General features: G+C 41.5%; 1 protein-coding gene across 1 annotated transcript in view; it reads left to right on the top strand.

The window, feature by feature from the left end:
* The first annotated feature begins 2,180 nt into the window (after positions 1–2,180).
* The window catches only part of PPP1R1C (protein phosphatase 1 regulatory inhibitor subunit 1C), a 79,664-nt gene continuing 63,677 nt past the window's right edge, over positions 2,181–18,167 (top strand). The window contains exons 1-2 of the mRNA XM_077272587.1: positions 2,181–2,627; positions 6,171–6,231. Coding sequence (XP_077128702.1) covers positions 2,547–2,627; positions 6,171–6,231 — 142 coding nt within the window. The 5' untranslated portion in view covers positions 2,181–2,546. The remainder of the gene's footprint in view (positions 2,628–6,170; positions 6,232–18,167) is intronic.

The following is an 18,167-nucleotide window of genomic DNA, read 5'->3' as shown; positions in this document are numbered from 1 at the left end:
TGGTGTCACCCTTATAATCCTGACCCCTTCCACCCTAATATCTCACAAATATTAGACTTTTTACAAAAAGGGCTGGAATTGGGGTTAAAACAGAGTACATTAAAAGTTCAAGTATCGGCCTTGAGTTCTGTCTTTGACCAAGACCTGGCGGGTCATCGTTGGATAAAAAGGTTTATCATCTCAGCATCAAGACATCATCCAAAACAACAAATTTTTTGTGCCATCATGGGACTTGAACATAGTCCTAAAGGGCCTTACAGCTCCTCCATTTGAGCCGCTATCCTCCTGCTCCTCACAGCTGCTATCTTGCAAAACTGCCTTCTTAGTTGCCATGTCTACTGCAAGACAAGTAGGGGAAATACAAGCCCTTTCAATCAGGGAACCTTATCTCAGCATAAGGGACGATTCCATTGTGTTCCGACCTGATCCATGTTTTCTTCCAAAGGTGGTGTCAGAGTTTCAACGATCACATGATATAGTCCTTCCATCGCTCTGTCACAATCCTACAAATCCGGAAGAACATAGATTCCATACTTTGGATGTACGTCTTATAGTTTTACACTATTTAGAACAAACTAAATGTTTCAGAATTGACCAAAATCTCTTCGTTCATTTATCTGGGCGAAACAAAGGCAAGAAGGTAGCGAAGAGTACCATTGCCAACTGGATAAAAAAGGCCATAACTGAAGCATATCTAGCTCAGAATGTCGCGGTACCTACAGGCCTAAAGGCTCATTCCACCAGATCTACTTTCGTCTCCTGGGCTGAAAGGGCTGGTGCATCCATGGAGCAGATTTGCAGGACTGCAACATGGTCTTCTCTACACACATTCACTAAACATTATAGATTGGACTTCTGGTCCAACCGTGATCTAGTCTTTGACCGGAAAGTTCTCCAGGCTGTGGTCCCTCCCTAAATACAGAATTGGTTGGCATTCCTCCTGGGCTGTCGTGGAAGGCAACTAGAGAAAATAGAATTATTCTTACCGTTAATTCGGTTTCTAAGAGCCTTCCACGACAGCATTAATTCCCTCCCGACATTCTTGGATATTTTTCTGAGAACCTAAAAGGTAACCTGTGCTATGGGTTCAGTTATAAGTCACTGGTTAATGGGAGGTGGGAGGGGTTTTTAACCTCTTGTCCCCCATTAGGGTATGGAGACAACCTCCTGGGCTGTCGTGGAAGGCTCCTAGAAACCGAATTAACGGTAAGAATAATTCTATTTTTGCAAGTACGGATTTTTCAGAAAAGGGGGTCCCAATATTCAATTAAAAATGACAATGACATGATTTCCTATTTTGAAAACATTCATTTTACAAACACAACACAAAAAATTGGACCTAATTATAAAAATTATAAAATCTTAGTTGCTAGAAACTAAAGATTAGGCGTCCCAAAAAAAAGACATTGATAGATAATGGGTTTAAAGGGTATTCCCATTTCCAAGATCCTGTCCCAAAATAGATTAGGTGTAATAGTAGTAATAATAATTGCAATTACCTCCAATTAGAAATGTATTGTTTTTCTGATTCTTTGTCTTGCCTTATGTGCAGGCATTGCAGGACCTGAGGTATCCATGGTTACGACTACTGATATAGTGACAGCTAGTCTCTAGTGGTCGTAACCATGGATACCTAAGGTCCTGCAATGCCTGAACATGAGGAAAGAGACATAATGAATCAGAAAAACTATACTACATTTCTAATTGAAGTTATTTACTATTATACCTACTACATATTGGGATAGGATCTTGGAAATGGGAATACCCATTCATGGGAGAGAAAAAAAGATGAAAGCCTAAAAACAGAAAATTGCTCTCGAAGGGGGTTAATCAATTTCAGATTTGCTTAAAATATAAAAGGAAAAAAAAAATTGGCCTAAACAGTTGTGGCTTTCTGCGACACCTCTAAATTGACCTTAACTAATTACTTGACTGACGTTCTGAATTTTCTCCTGACAATTAATATCAATTTGTTTGCCTTGTACAAAAGATGATAAACCTTTTTGTCTAAACATCGGGACATGCTAAAAGTGGTGGCCTGGATCCATGGCACTGCTGCCTTCCTCACGTTCTGATTTGTCACGATCAAATATTAATGGTCCATCAGCAATACGCGGAGGGAGCTTAGATTGCATTTCTGAGCAGACTGTTAGTAATGTACAGTGGATCTATCCACTTTTCCAAATCCCAGGGCTCTCGGCCGTTCAGGGCTAGCACTGCATTTTCAATTAAGCTCTGAGTGAATCCCTGGCATGTGCAGAAGCAGAACTGCCGCACAATTAGCTTATTGTTCCTTCATCTTTGTGTGGAGAGGATCTAAAGGACTGAAGGGGAAAAAAAAGCCAGCCAGTTACAAGAACGGCTATTGATGTGGAATAAGGGAGTTACTCTTTTCATGCAGCAGCACTTGATAAGACTGAAAATACAGCTATCTCCAAACTGCATTGAGAGTCATCTTAAAAGCGTCTGCCAGAGGCTACATACTTGGACTACTCGGCTTTATCGGGGGAGTCAATTTTTTTTCCATCATCCACCATCTGTACAAAATGGAACCCAACAGTCCTAAAAAGATACAGTTCGCTGTGCCGTTATTTCAGAGTCCATTGGATCCGGAAGCCTCAGAACAGGTAACATAATTATATTTAAAAAAAAATAATAATAAAAAAAATATATATTTATATTTATGCCTTTATTACCTTTTTGGGCATTTATTTTTTTAGCGATGCGTAAATAGTAAATTTATTCATTTAAATTATCAGGAACCGAGCATTCATGTGCATGGTGCTCCTATGTAAATTAGTAGTTCTTTTTAAATGCCATCAAACTAAGTATTTACTAAATAAGACCTTGTATACATGGACCTTTTTTTTTCCATTTCTGGGAGGGAAAAAAAGGGAAAGAATGAGATAGTGTAAAAATATTTTCCTTCCTATCCTTGCTAAGAACCAATCCCGTTTTGTTTTGTTTTTGTCTAAGATCATGGACCACCAATACAGCCATGTAGAGTAGCCTGTAGGACATCTTGTGGTCTAGTTATCGCAACATGGAAAATATTGTTTTCCATAGTGATGAGCGAACGTGCCTCGATAAGGTGTTATTCGGAGGTGCTCACAAACAGGCAATCCCTGCATGTGTTGCAACTGTCGACCAGCCATGAGACATGCAGGCGCGGAGACTTGAATATATATATGTTCGAGCAAGCTGAAGACTTGGCACCCGAGCATGCCGTAGAACATCTGATCTCAGCACGTCCGCTCATCACTAGTTTCCTAGAAAGACAAAAATATTGTGAATGGTGTGTAAAATCGGATTATAATACAACGTGGGGTAGTGGCATCAGTTTACCTAGAACACTGTGTTTATTAGAGCTCTCACAAATGGAAATTTCCATTAGCGCTAACCTAGTTCAATTGTCTGGTGGTGGTACGGACGCCCCCCGCTCTTCTCGTTTGCGCAAGTATGCTTACATTCCCAACAGTACAATACTTTCTCAGTTACCAAAAACCAATTCCCATGTCTTGTTCACTGCTTTTAAAATTTGTTTTCCCAAAAGCACAAACTATATTACACAGTTATGTTCAGTTTTCTACAAAAAAAAATTATATATAATGTAATCTGTTTATTTTTCTAATATTTTCTTTTTCTATAAATATATTTTTATATAGAAAATGTTGCGAAAATATAAAAAATTGGAAATATGTATTTTTTAAAACCTTTTTGTAATCTTTTTTCGAAAAGTAGACAAACAAAAATATGTTTTGAATAAAAAATGAGAAATTATTTATTCTAATTTGGTATAAAGAAAACAAATCTATAATTTCCTCTGCATATATTCATAAAGAATATATTTTGGTTTTTATTTTTTATATTCAGCTTTTATCTAAAAGATACAGTACATAAATATATATTTAGATAAATATGAAAAATATAATGAACAGAAAAATAAATATACATTTTTGTTTTCGCACTTCTTTTAGTAAATTTTTTAATATGCAGAATGTGAAAAATATGAAAAAAAGCTGAAACTATGTATACAGTATATAAATATATTTTTTTAGAAAACCAAACATAGCCTGTTTTTTTTTTGTTTTTTTTAATTTATTTAAAGAGTTGCTGTTTCAGAAAATAAAGCTACTTTGTGCATTTAAAAAAAAAAAATCTGCAGTTGCTTGCAGTTTTTAAAATCTGTGTAGTGGATTTTTTTTGGTCACCTGCCTCAGTCGCCTGACCTTTGTGTCAGTTATTTTGAAAGTTATTTTGTTTTGGTGTTCATTTATAGAAAAAAAAAATTAAAATCTCTTCTTGCTGTTATTATATAGTAAACAATCTGTCCTGATGGATGCAAAGTTACACATCCTTACAAGGCAGAACGTATTTTTGCAAATTGTTAAACTACACTGCTCAAAAAAAAAAATAAAGGGAACACTAAAATACCACATCCTAGATATCCCTGAATGAAATATTCCAGTTGTAAATCTTTATTCATTACATAGTGGAATGTGTTCAGAACCATAAAACATAACAGTTATCAATGTAAATCAAAATGAATATCATAGGGCGGTCTGGATTTGGAATGATACTCAAAATCAAAGTGGAAAATCAAATTACAGGCTGCTCAAACTTCAGTGGAAATGCCTCATGACAAGGAAAAGATGCTCAGTATTGTGTGTGGCCTCCACGAGCCTGTATGACCTCCCTACAACACCTGGGCATGCTCCTGATGAGACGGCGGATGGTCTCCTGAGGGATCTCCTCCTAGACCTGGACTAAAGCATCTGCCAACTCCTGGACAGTCTGTGGTGCAACGTGACATTGGTGGATGGTGCGAGACATGATGTCCCAGATGTGTTCAATTGGATTCTGGTCTGGGGAATGGGCGGGCCAGTCTATAGCTTCAATGCCTTCATCTTGCAGGAACTGCTGACACACCCCAGCCACATGAGGTCTGCCATTGTCCTGCATTAGGAGGAACCCAGGGCCAACTGCACCAGCATACGGTCTCACAAGGGGTCTGAGAATCTCATCTCGGTACCTAATGGCAATCAGGCTACCTCTGGTGAGCACATGGAGGGCTGTGCGGTCCTCCAAAGAAATGTCACCCTACACCATTACTGACCCACTGCCAAACCGGTCATGCTGAAGGATGTTTCAGGCAGCTGGTTGCTCTCCATGGCGTCTCCAGACTCTGTCACATGTGCTCAGTGTGAACCTGCTTTCATCTGTGAAGAGCACAGGGCGCCAGTGGCGAATTTGCCAATCCTGGTGTTCTGTGGCAAATGCCAAGCATCCTGCACGGTGTTGGGCTGTGAGCACAATGCCAGCTGTGGACGTTGGTCACTCAGACCATCCCCATGGAGTCGGTTTCTAACCGTTTGTGCAGACACATGCACATTTGTGGCCTGCTGGAGGTCATTTTGCAGGGCTCTGGCAGTGCTCCACCTGTTCTTCCTTGCACAAAGGCTGAGGGTGGTGGTCCTGCTGCTGGGTTGTTGCCCTCCTACTGCCCCCTCCACGTCTCCTGGTGTACTGGCCTGTCTCCTGGTAGCGCCTCTGGACACTACGCTGACAGACATAGCAAACCTTGCCACAGCTCGCATTGATGTGCCATCCTGGATGAGCTGCACTACCTGAGCAACTTGTGTGGGTTGTAGAGTCCGTCTCATGCTACCACGGGTGTGAAAGCACAGCCAACATTCAAAAGTGACCAAACCATCAGCCAGAAAGCATTGGTACTGAGATGTGGTCTGTGGTCCCCACCTGCAGAACCAATCCTTTATTGTGTCTTGATAATTGCCAATAATTTCCATCCGTTGTCTATTCCATTTGCACAACAGCATGTGAAATTGATTGTCAAACAGTGTTGCTTCCTAAGTGGACAGTTTGGTTTCACAGAAGTTTGATTTACTTGGAGTTATATTCTGTTGTTTCAGTGTTCCCTTTATTTTTTTGAGCAGTGTATATAGAAAAAATATACAAAATATTAGTAGTTTTAAGAAAACAATAACTTACCATGAAAACATTAATTATGATGTAACTTTAGACATCGGTAAGGGGTTAATTTAAAGGGGCCATCGTTTTGGTCGGTTATTTATGGTGATAGTTGATGGTCCAGGCGAAGGGCCGCACTTTTCTAGGACATTGCTCACATTCAGTGTCTATGTTTTAAACAGATCAGAAAAAGAAGACCGACACCAGCGTCTCTGGTTATTATAAATGAGCCATCACCGCCAGGTAAATGTCCTGTTGTGTATAACACAAGGAGTCTTCTAATTTGCGCAGATCTGATCGCTCCATCGGGGTCCGAGGATCCCTCTTCCCAATGCTGTCAGTTGGATTGAAATGGCGCTTAGGACGTGCATTTGCTTGTTGCTTATAATATGGAGGGTGTTTTAATTGTCTGATACTTGTGAAAAACAGATCTCGGATAATGAGAATGAAAGATTAGGTAACTGTCCGTCTCTGTGCATATGAGGCATACATAGCCAATGCTTATCTAAAATATTTGTCATATATCTTTCTGCTTATGCTGTTTTGATCTGATGAGGCTGGAGTACTTTGAAAATCCACTTAAAGGGGTTGTCCTGCACCTTTACATTGATGGCCTATCCTTATGATTAGGGATGAGCGGACCCATAGAAGTTCGGTTCGGACACCAGAACTGTACCCAAGCTTTGGAGCAGAAAAATATTTTCTCTCCTTTCCCAGATTTGCTCCGGAACTCTGAACATTTAAACGGACTTCCGGGACAAATTCGGAGTTTACCACCAGACACTATCTGCCGGAATGAACCCCAAACTTTTACGTTTGGGTTTGCTCATCTCTGCTTATGATAGGTCATCAATATCTTGTTGGTGTTGGTGCGACACCCTTCACTCCTGCTGATCGGCTGCTGCCGGTGCTGGGGGAGGCCAGAAGTGCTCAATTGTGGAGCTATATAGCACAGCGCCATCCTTGATATAGTGGCCACGGTCAGGTACTACACATCCGCCTCCTGTTAGAATCAACTGCAGCTGAGCACTCCCGCTGATTCGTGGAGGTGCCGGGTATCGCACCCCACCAAATCAGATTTTGATGACCCATCCGAAGGATAGGTCATCAATGTAAAAGTCACAGACAACCCTATTTAAATATTACCCCCCAAAAAACAAATTATCCTCTACTGACAATGAATGTTTAGCAGAGTCTCCTCCAGTACATCCAAGATGGGGGCTGCAGAGCACTGATTTCTAGATTACTGGGCACCCGGCAGCCAGACCCTCAGTGATCAGCAAATTGTGCAGTATACTTTAGACATAAGATAGCTAGGGTTTTTTATTTTTTAGAATAACCCTATAAGAATAGGTGTGTTATTCTATTTTAAAGTTGTCCTCCCAGCTAGTGAAACAGAGTCCAACTACAGCTAGATCTAGACTCAAAATTCTCATTTTAATATACGGATTAACCAGCCATATTTATATAGATTTTCAAAGTAAGTAAACCGGCCTCATCAGGTCTCTGAGATCTATTAAATTATGTATGTAGTTTGTATGGTGAAATCTGGAGACAGATTCACTTTTACAAGCAAGTTAGTTGCTGTTGACAGATCTTATCAATTTTAAGGTTTCATTCAGACATTGGCGATTTTTCTTGTACACCAATAAACAACTGATTTTTATCCATGCTTTGAATAGTATTTTCCTAAATGTTTGGTCATGGAGTTTTTTTGTTTTTTTTTACCCATTAGTGTTTCATTAGTGATTTTCTTGCATGCAAAAAGAAAAAATGGGGGAAAGCTGCTCCCAAAAAAACTGGCTTGCACACAGATGGCATCCATGTGCTGGTAATAATTTTCACAGACCCATAAAGTTGAATGGGAGATTTTGATCCGTCACTTGGATCAAAAATGGACCTCCAGAAAGCGCCTTATCTGAGCACGTTCACTCATCACTAGTCATTAATATAAGAAAGTCTATTCTGCATCGGTCACACATCAATGCACAATACATAAACTAGTTTTTCACATGTTAATGAGTCAGTTTGTCATAAATATTCACCTGGGAAAGCGTCTGACCACAGATGACATTATAGTGCTGAAAGGTTATTCTCAAGGTTTTTAATGGATACAATTGGAAAGTGCTGGCTGAAACATGCAGTTTTGCAATTTACTACTTTTTAAAGATCCTCTATTCTCAAGAACAGAGGAATGTTTTAATTAATTCACTATTAATTGCCTAGGTTACTGCCACCTCTGCCGTCTATCAGCAGTGGGCGATCTCCTAGCGCAGTGCTTACAAACTCTTTGCTATAGAGCTTGAAGATGGTGCTGATCTGGCCGGATTCTGTGCCCCTACACTCCCCTGATGCTGCAGGGGCGTAACTATATTAGGTGTAGGGGTTGGAATAGCACCTGGGCCCTGGAGCCTAAGGGACCCAAAACATCCCTTTCTCCTATCCAAAAAGACCAATATTATTTAAGACTTTCAATAATTGAGGGCCCCATTGGAGTTTTTGCATTAGAGCCCATGAGCTTCATGCTACACCACTACACAGAGGTAAAACTTCCTGTGCTGCAGCTTTGTATAGAGCTCACAATTAGGACCAGTGCTGCAGCCAAGCCACTAGCCCAAATTGTCCGTCAGGAGCACATCGCCCCCTGACAAACATGAAACTGGGAGACGGGGAGCCGTGCAATCTTCACAACACATGATGATAATACCCCTTTAATGGGCACTCACAGTAGTAAATAGAAGCACAAAAATGCAATAATTAGGGTTGTTAATACAAATACTCTACTTGTTGACTGTTTTCAGGGAAAAACAAAATACCAATATACAAGTAGGCAGAAGAGTCATTCAGCATTGAGAACTCTTACGTCCTGTTAAAGTTGTAATTGTAGCAAAATAGGTTATCAGAAATAAAGGACATGAAGGGGTTAAAAGACTAATTATTGCTTTAATTTTTATTATAGAACTGAATATTATCCATGAAAATTATAATTTTATACCATATATCATCAGGGCAATCTCCTCCTGGACTGATTTTTCACGCTCTATTAATAAGTAAAATCCGTATGCAGTGAAGTCAAATTTTCCCATTTCCGAGATAGAAGATGGCAGTTAGTGCTCATAAAGTTCAATGGAGGAGAAGGGGCATAAGGCAGTAACAACTCATAGAACTTCATGAGCACCAACTGTCATCTCCTATCTCAGTAATGGGAAAATCTGTAATCACTGAAGACAGATTTTACCTATGAATTGAGAATGAAAGATGAGTTCAGAAGGATAAAGAGGCAAAGATATATATACCAAGCCTTATTTCCATGGGAACGACTGATTTATATACACATACAATCTATATATATAATTGTCTAAGGGTTTTTCTGTCTGTCTGTCCTGGAAATCCCGCGTCTCTGATTGGTCGAGGCCGCCAGGCCTCGACCAATCAGCGACGGGCACAGCATGGCGACGATGATGTCATAAAGGTTGCCTAGACCAATCAGCGACGGGCACAGTCTGCCGCGAATTCGCCTCGACCAATCAGCGACAGGCACAGTATCGACGTACATGTCATAATGGTTGCCATGGCAACGATGATGTCATAAAGGTTGCCTCAACCAATCAGCGACGGGCACAGTCTGCCGCGAATTCTGGAATCATCATTGTCCATATACTACGGGGACATGCATATTCTAGAATACCCGATGCGTTAGAATCGGGCCACAATCTAGTATATATATATATATATATATATATATATATATATATATATATATATATATATACAGTACAGACCAAAAGTTTGGACACACCTTCTCATTTAAAGATTTTTCTGTATTTTCATGACTATGAAAATTGTACATTCACACTGAAGGCATCAAAACTATGAATTAACACATGTGGAATTATATACTTAACAAAAAAGTGTGAAACAACTGAAATTATGTCTTATATTCTAGGTTCTTCAAAGTAGCCACCTTCTGCTTTGATGACTGCTTTGCACACTCTTGGCATTCTCTTGATGAGCTTCAAGAGGTAGTCACCGGGAATGGTTTTCACTTCACAGGTGTGCCCTGTCAGGTTTAATAAGTGGGATTTCTTGCCATATAAATGGTGTTGGGACCATCAGTTGTGTTGTGCAGAAGTCTGGTGGATACACAGCTGATAGTCCTACTGAATAGACCGTTAGAATTTGTATTATGGCAAGAAAAAAGCAGCTAAGTAAAGAAAAACAAGTGGCCATCATTACTTTAAGAAATGAAGGTCAGTCAGTCTGAAAAATTGGGAAAACTTTGAAAGTGTCCCCAAGTGCAATGGCAAAAACCATCAAGCGCTACAAAGAAACTGGCTCACATGAGGACCGCCCCAGGAAAGGAAGACCAAGAGTCACCTCTGCTTCTGAGGATAAGTTTATCCGAGTCACCAGCCTCAGAAATCGCAGGTTAACATTAGCTCAGATTAGAGACCAGGTCAATGCCACACAGAGTTCTAGCAGCAGACACATCTCTACAACAACTGTTAAGAGAAGACTTTGTGCAGCAGGCTTTCATGGTAAAATAGCTGCTAGGAAACCACTGCTAAGGACAGGCAACAAGCAGAAGAGACTTTTTTGGGCTAAAGAACACAAGGAATGGACATTAGACCAGTGGGAATCTGTGCTTTGGTCTGATGAGTCCAAATTTGAGATTTTTGGTTCCAACCACCGTGTCTTTGTGTGACGCAGAAAAAGTGAACGGATGGACTCTACATGCCTGGTTCCCACCGTGAAGCATGGAGGAGGAGGTGTGATGGTGTGGGGGGCTTTGCTGGTGACACTGTTGGGGATTTATTCAAAATTGAAGGCATACTGAACCAGCATGGCTACAACAGCATCTTGCAGCGGCATGCTATTCCATCCGGTTTGCGTTTAGTTGGACCATCATTTGTTTTTCAACAGGACAATGACCCCAAACACACCTCCAGGCTGTGTAAGGGCTATTTGACCAAGAAGGAGAGTGATGGGGTGCTATGCCAGATGACCTGGCCTCCACAGTCACCAGACCTGAACCCAATCGAGATGGTTTGGGGTGAGCTGGACCGCAGAGTGAAGGCAAAAGGGCCAACAAGTGCTAAGCATCTCTGGGAACTCCTTCAAGATTGCTGCAAGACCATTCCCGGTGACTACCTCTTGAAGCTCATCAAGAGAATGCCAAGAGTGTGCAAAGCAGTCATCAAAGCAAAAGGTGGCTAATTTGAAGAACCTAGAATATGACATATTTTCAGTTGTTTCACACTTTTTTGTTAAGAATATAATTCCACATGTGTTAATTCATAGTTTTGATGCATTCAGTGTGAATTTACAATTTTCATAGTCATGAAGATACAGAAAAATAATTAAATGAGAAGGTGTGTCCAAACTTTTGGTCTGCACTATATATATATATATATATATATATATATATATATATATATATATATATATATATATATATATATATATATATATATATATATATATATATATATATATATTACACATTAAAGAGTAACCATTTTTTTCTTACTGTTTATATAATTACCATAGTTGGAAATGGCATAAATCTGCCTATCAGAAAAACGGACTGATATTTAGAATAAGGAAAAAACAATAATTAATCCCAGTTTATCAATATTAAACCAGACAGGCCCAGTGTAATGTATTCATATTTACCTAAACATTATTTAATATATTCTTAGGCAAAAATCAGCTAACACAATCAGTGGTGGTAAACTGCATGCTCAACTTGTTACCTTATAAGACATGTTTCAACCCCCATTGCTGACTGAAACGATGGACTTAAAGCGAGTCTGTTAGCACAGAATGACTGTTCAAACCACGCTCGGTGCATCATGGCGGGGCCAATCACATACACATACACCTTCCCACCTGCTTGTTTTCCATGTCTCTCTGCCTTTCACTGGCCCTATAAAGCCAGAACTATTAATCTTATTAGAGGGGGATGGACATAAATGGAAAACAAGCCGGTGGGAAGGTGTATGTAAATGATTGGCCCCGCCGTGGTGCTCCCAAGTGCCTGTACTTGGTTTGAACAGTCATTCTGAGCTGACTTTAAAGGGTTATTCCCATCTCAGCCTTTCAAGGCTAAAACATGTCGCTCCATCCAGTCCTGACCACTGGGGTTGCAGCACAACTATCCAAACCAATTCCATCAACTACATGGCTTCAAGAGGTGACACCAAACTCCAGCATCCTAAAGATTGATCCCAGCCAATCAGGGTCGAGAAGCCTAAATTGATGGATTTCCCTCCAGGACTATGAATATTATATACTAGATTGTGGCCCGATTCTAACGCATCGGGTATTCTAGAATATGCATGTCCCCGTAGTATATGGACAATGATGATTCCAGAATTCGCGGCAGACTGTGCCCGTCGCTGATTGGTCGAGGCAACCTTTATGACATCATCGTCGCCATGGCAACCATTATGACATCTACGTCGATACTGTGCCCGTCGCTGATTGGTCGAGGCGAATTCGCGGCAGACTGTGCCCGGCGCTGATTGGTCGAGGCAACCTTTATGACATCATCGTCGCCATGCTGTGCCCGTCGCTGATTGGTCGAGGCCTGGCGGCCTCGACCAATCAGAGACGCGGGATTTCCAGGACAGACAGACAGACAGACAGAAAAACCCTTAGACAATTATATATATAGATGTTCTTAACTCCGGTGCTGAGTCATGTGTTATCTGTGATAGACCAGCGTAAGCATGACATGGCAAATCACATTGCAGTGATACCCGGAGACGATGATGTTGTAATGTGTTTTAATCTCCTACGCTGTCATGTTTAGTAATTTCACTGACTCTTCGTATCCATAAGGTGTTTTGTAGCCTGTTCACACAGTCTGGAAAAGTCTGCTCAGAATAATGAACATGGTGCAGATTTGAAAATCCATGGCATGTTCAGTGTTTTTATACTTTTACTTTTAAAAAAGCCACAGATTAGCTCTATTCCAATGGCATCAAGCCAATAAGAGTCTGGATTCTCTGACCACAGAATTGTTTTCCAAGTTTTGAAAATCCATCTAACTGGAACATATATCATAAGGGGATATAGATGTCTTTCTTTGCCTCTAGACCTTTTCTAGTAAATGTGTCCTCTAAACATAAACCGATCGATTGATATCTATTGAAATTCATTACCAAATTTCACAAAGATTCCTGATCCACCGTGTATCGTGCCACACGTGAGATCTACTCTGTGCCAGAAGATCCGAAGACCAGATGGGGCGAGTGGAGGACTGGGTTGGCTGTTTAATTATTTTTTTTAATCTCTTCCAATCCCTCCTTTTATTATACGCTTGGTCTGGAGAGACGTCAGAACATAATAAAGCTTTTTTTTTTTTTCTTTTTTTTTTGAGAGCTGGGGGGTGAGTTTTGATTCAAACTAAATTGAATTTTCTAACAGATCCAAGAGACTCTAGCTGAAATAGATTTTGTGACATCCATTGATCTCTAGTGCCAATTCTTTTCTCATTACAAGGAATAATGACACATTCTGTTTTAGACATATTTTTAGTTTTTCATCTCAGCAAGGAGATGTGATTTAAGATGCAACAAATTTGCTCCAAAGCAGCCTGCATATAGTAAATGCCTTCAGCTTGTGGCTAAGAAATGTTTAGTATAATTGGTACACCTGCAAGATGGCTTCCAGCCAATTGCCGGGCGTCAACCTGTATATAAGACTCCCTTTCCCTTAGGGAGTCGCCAAGCAACAAGTTGAGTCATTAGGTCAGTGATGGGCAACCTTTTGAGCTCGGTGTGTCAAAATTCGCCAAAAAACCGAGCATAACTTGGGTGGTGTGTCACCTTGATAAAAAAACATAATTTTGCGACATGTATAGTTTAAATAACAAATATGTATAATTAGAATTAACTTACCTGCTTAGTGACTTCTTTGTTCATCTGTCAGTTGGTTTCTTTTGTTGGTCTTGCTATTATTTAACTTGTGTGGGGTGCCGTGAACTAAGATAAGTGAGGGGGAGGGGGAATTCTTCCAGTGATGGCGAACCTGTGGCACTCCAGCTGTTGCAAAACTACAATTCCCATCATGTCTTCACAGCCAAAGCCTTTGCTTTGAATGGCCAGCCATGATGGGAATTGTAGTTTTGCAACAGCTGGACTGCCACAGGTTCGCCATCACTGATGCCTCCCTCTCACTTATCTCAGTAATGGCCAATGACACCCCACAGTTCACTGGATGATGGTTGCTGTAGTAGTCACAGGGCCTCCAGACAGCAATCACAGGGCCTCCAGACAGCAATCACAGGGCCTCCAGACAGCTATCACAGGGCCTCCAGACAGCTATCTCCTCAGGCCTCAGAAGTGCAGCCTGGGACTTCTGGTCGGTGCAGCCTGGGACTTCTGGTCGGCGCAGCAGCGAGCAGCGCAATGTCGCCCAAACAACACAGATCCGACGCAGAGGCCTGGGACTTCCGGGAGCTGCGCCTGGCCTACCGGAAGTCCCAGGCCTAGACGCTCTGCACCGGAGCTCTGTTGTTTGGACCCACAGACCTCCTGCATGGCATCCGATCCGATAAAAAATCGGATCGGATGCCATTGTTTAGCATTCCGATACCGCAAGTATCGGGTATCGGCCGATATTTGCTGTATCGGAATTCCGATACCGAGATCCGATACTTTTGTGGTATCGGGTATCGGTATCGAAACAACATTAATGTGTAAAATAAAGAATTAAAATAAAAAATATAGCTATACTCACCTCTCCGACGCAGCCTGGACCTCACCGAGGGAACCGGCAGCGTTGTTTGCTTAAAAATCGCGCTTTTCCTTCCTTACGTGAAGTCCCGGCTTGTGATTGGTCGCTTGCCGCCCATGTGGCCGCGACGCGACCAATCACAGCAAGCCGTGACGTAATTTTAGGTCCTTCAGGATTTTAAAATCACGTTCTGGCTTGTGATTGGTCGCGTCGCGGTCACATGGGCGACGCGACCAATCACAAGCCGGGACGTCACGGGAGGCAGGACAAGCGCGCATTTTAAAATGCGCGCGTGTCCAGCCTCCGGTGACGTCACGGCTTGTGATTGGTCGCGTCGCCCATGTGACCGCGACGCGACCAATCACAAGCCAGAACGTGATTTTAAAATCCTGAAGGACCTAAAATTACGTCACGGCTTGCTGTGATTGGTCGCGTCGCGGCCACATGGGCGGCAAGCGACCAATCACAAGCCGGGACTTCACGTAAGGAAGGAAAAGCGCGATTTTTAAGCAAACAACGCTGCCGGTTCCCTCGGTGAGGTCCAGGCTGCGTCGGAGAGGTGAGTATAGCTATATTTTTTATTTTAATTCTTTATTTTACACATTAATATGGTTCCCAGGGCCTGAAGGAGAGTTTCCTCTTCTTCAGACCCTGGGAAAGAAGCAATTTCTATGGGGCCGCGGCCGGCGTGTCACTGAAAATGACTACGCGTGTCAGCACTGACACGCGTGTCATAGGTTCGCCATCACTGCATTAGGTAGTTGGTGCTCTATGAGTGAGGTTCCCTGGTCGCGATACGACCTGCATCATGAACCCAAATCCCTGGTCCCAGTGCAACTAGTGTCCTGAACCCAAATGCCTGGTCCCGATGCGGCCAGTGCATGAACGTTGTCCCCTGGTCCTGGTGCGGCCAGTCCTGTTCCCAAAGTCCCCTGATCTCGGTGCTGCCAGTTCTGTTCCCAAAGTCCCCTGTTCCCAATGCCTGAGCATTGTCCCCTGGTCTGTGTGAGGCCAGTCTCTGATCCAGTATATTAGTCTGGTGTGTCTGAACATAGCTTAGTCCATGTCAGTGAACCTGAGCACTGATGTCAGCAGCTGCATTACTGGGATTTGCCTAATAATGGTACCTGGTGGCTAACTGCAGTCCAGTCTGTCTCCACCATCAGGAGCTTCAGTGAACACCTGGTAGCCACTTACCTACGCCTCTTCCTAGGCAGGCCTGGTCCTGTGGCACCCTAGGTCCACAAATCCACATGCGCCACCATTAGCCGTAACCATCACAAACCTTGGATGTGATTGACGGCTTCTCTAGTGTCCGCATAATCTCATAACCACTGTAAGTTCCATTTTTAGATACAGCAATAGGTTTCTGGAGCACAATAGTGGCATAAGGCCCCTCCACCAACTGTATCCGCATCCTGCTCATGTAATGTAACCTAAATGTTTGTGTGATTTTTACAATGTTAGCATTTGGGGCCCCACTTTACATTTTTGCCTAGGGCCCCACTTTGTCTAAAACCGGCCCTGCCTGTCAGTGTGTTCTTACCATTGATAATAACGTAATTCCTGAAACGTGATCTGTATCATGAGACTTGATAGTCAGAGTAGCAAGATTTTATGACCTTTTTTCTTTTAATATGAAAACTTTATGGCAACACTGAAATATCCGCTATTAGTTATTCTGACTCTATATGAAACTACTCTAGAAAGTAGGCATATTTTATACTCTAAGAACAGTCAGTCTCCTTTTCAATAGCTCTTTTGTTAACAATCAAACACAAAAACTGTTCTGCATAATGTAGGCAGATGGATAAATATGTCTTAGAGTATGTGTCATGTACTGTGGGTGCACAGCCTCCAATGTATGTGAAGATAAATGTTTTCTGAATAATAATCTTTGGTCTATAAAGACTCGAGGTCTGTTTATTAAGATCAAACGACCTGCTGCACGCTATGATCGCCGATCAGTAAACTTTTACCGATTTTGCAATCATTTGAGTGCCTGCTTGAACAAATAGACCAAAGCAAATGAAGCTCACTGAACCATCTGTACTACATTGCTCAGTGTGCATTGGCTGCCATTGTTCTCGGCAGTGAGAGTCCTGTTTACACCCGACGATGACCCATCGGGAACGATGATCTCTTATGCTGCAAAAAAAATTATTTCACTCTATGGACAAGCATGCTCGTTTATCTGGCGATAGGAAGTCTGTTTAGATTACAATATACCGGTAAAACTAATGTTTTTTAGTAAGGCTTGTTCATGGTTATCTTGCAGTGTAAATGCCCCTGAAATCACTAGATAAAAATATGCATTGCAATTAGAAGATTATCTTCTTTATACAAACCCAACAATAAGTCAAAGGTTGTCTTGTCGGGAAGATTGAATGTTTTACTTCAAAAACTTAACTTTCCGTTCCAAGCATACTGCAATAGTAAATGTACAACAGACTTCCTTTGCAGTATTGTAGCTTCAGGGTGTTATGGTATCATACAATATGTGTGATGTCATTCTGAGATTAGCTGAAGACGGGCACTACTTCTTTAGATATAAGGATGACATGAAGCCATGGTTGGATTTCACTCGTTCATGACTTTAAAAAATATATATATTCTACTTCTACGAAAACTACACTTATGTTACATTCTTGGCAGAATACAGACTTGTCTGGTGCAGTTGTTCAGTCCACCACTAAAGATGTGCATCTGTTTAAATTATTTCTTAGGACCCACTCAAGGTATATGTGGCATTTAGACAACAGGATGACTGTCGGACCCATGCCGTCATGAATTTAACAGCACCCCCTAAATCCAAGTCAAAGGCCCTTTCAATCATATACATACAAGTGCTCCTCACAAAATTAGAATATCATCAAAAAGTTAATTTATTTCAGTTCTTCAATACAAAAAAAGTGAAGCTCATATATTATATAGTCATAACAGAGTGATCTATTTCAAGTGTTTATATCTGTTAATGTTGATGATTATGGCTTACAGCCAATGAAAACCCAAAGTCAATATCTCAGTAAATTAGAATAATTAACAAAAAACACCTGCGAAGGCATCTTAAGCGTTTAAAAAGGTCCCTTTGTCTGTTTCAGTAGCTCCACAATCATGGGGAAGACTGCTGACTTGACAGATGTCCAGAAGGCAGTCATTGGCACACTCCATAAGGACGGTAAGCCACAAAAGGTCATTGATAAAGAAGCTGGCTGTTCAGAGTGCTGTATCCAAGCATATTAATGGAAAGTTGAGTGGAAGGAAAAAGTGTGGTAGAAAAAGGTGCAAAAGCAACCGGGATAACCGCAGCTTTAAAGGATTAAGAAAAGGCCATTCAAAAATTTGGTTGAGATTCAGAAGGAGTGGACTGCTGCTGGATTCATTGCTTCAAGAGCCACCAAACACAGACGTATCCAAGACATGGGCTACAAGTG

This window comes from Ranitomeya variabilis, chromosome 7, assembly GCF_051348905.1.
Source record: "Ranitomeya variabilis isolate aRanVar5 chromosome 7, aRanVar5.hap1, whole genome shotgun sequence".
NCBI classification, from domain to species: domain Eukaryota; kingdom Metazoa; phylum Chordata; class Amphibia; order Anura; family Dendrobatidae; genus Ranitomeya; species Ranitomeya variabilis.
This window is presented reverse-complemented; position numbering and strand designations above follow the sequence as displayed.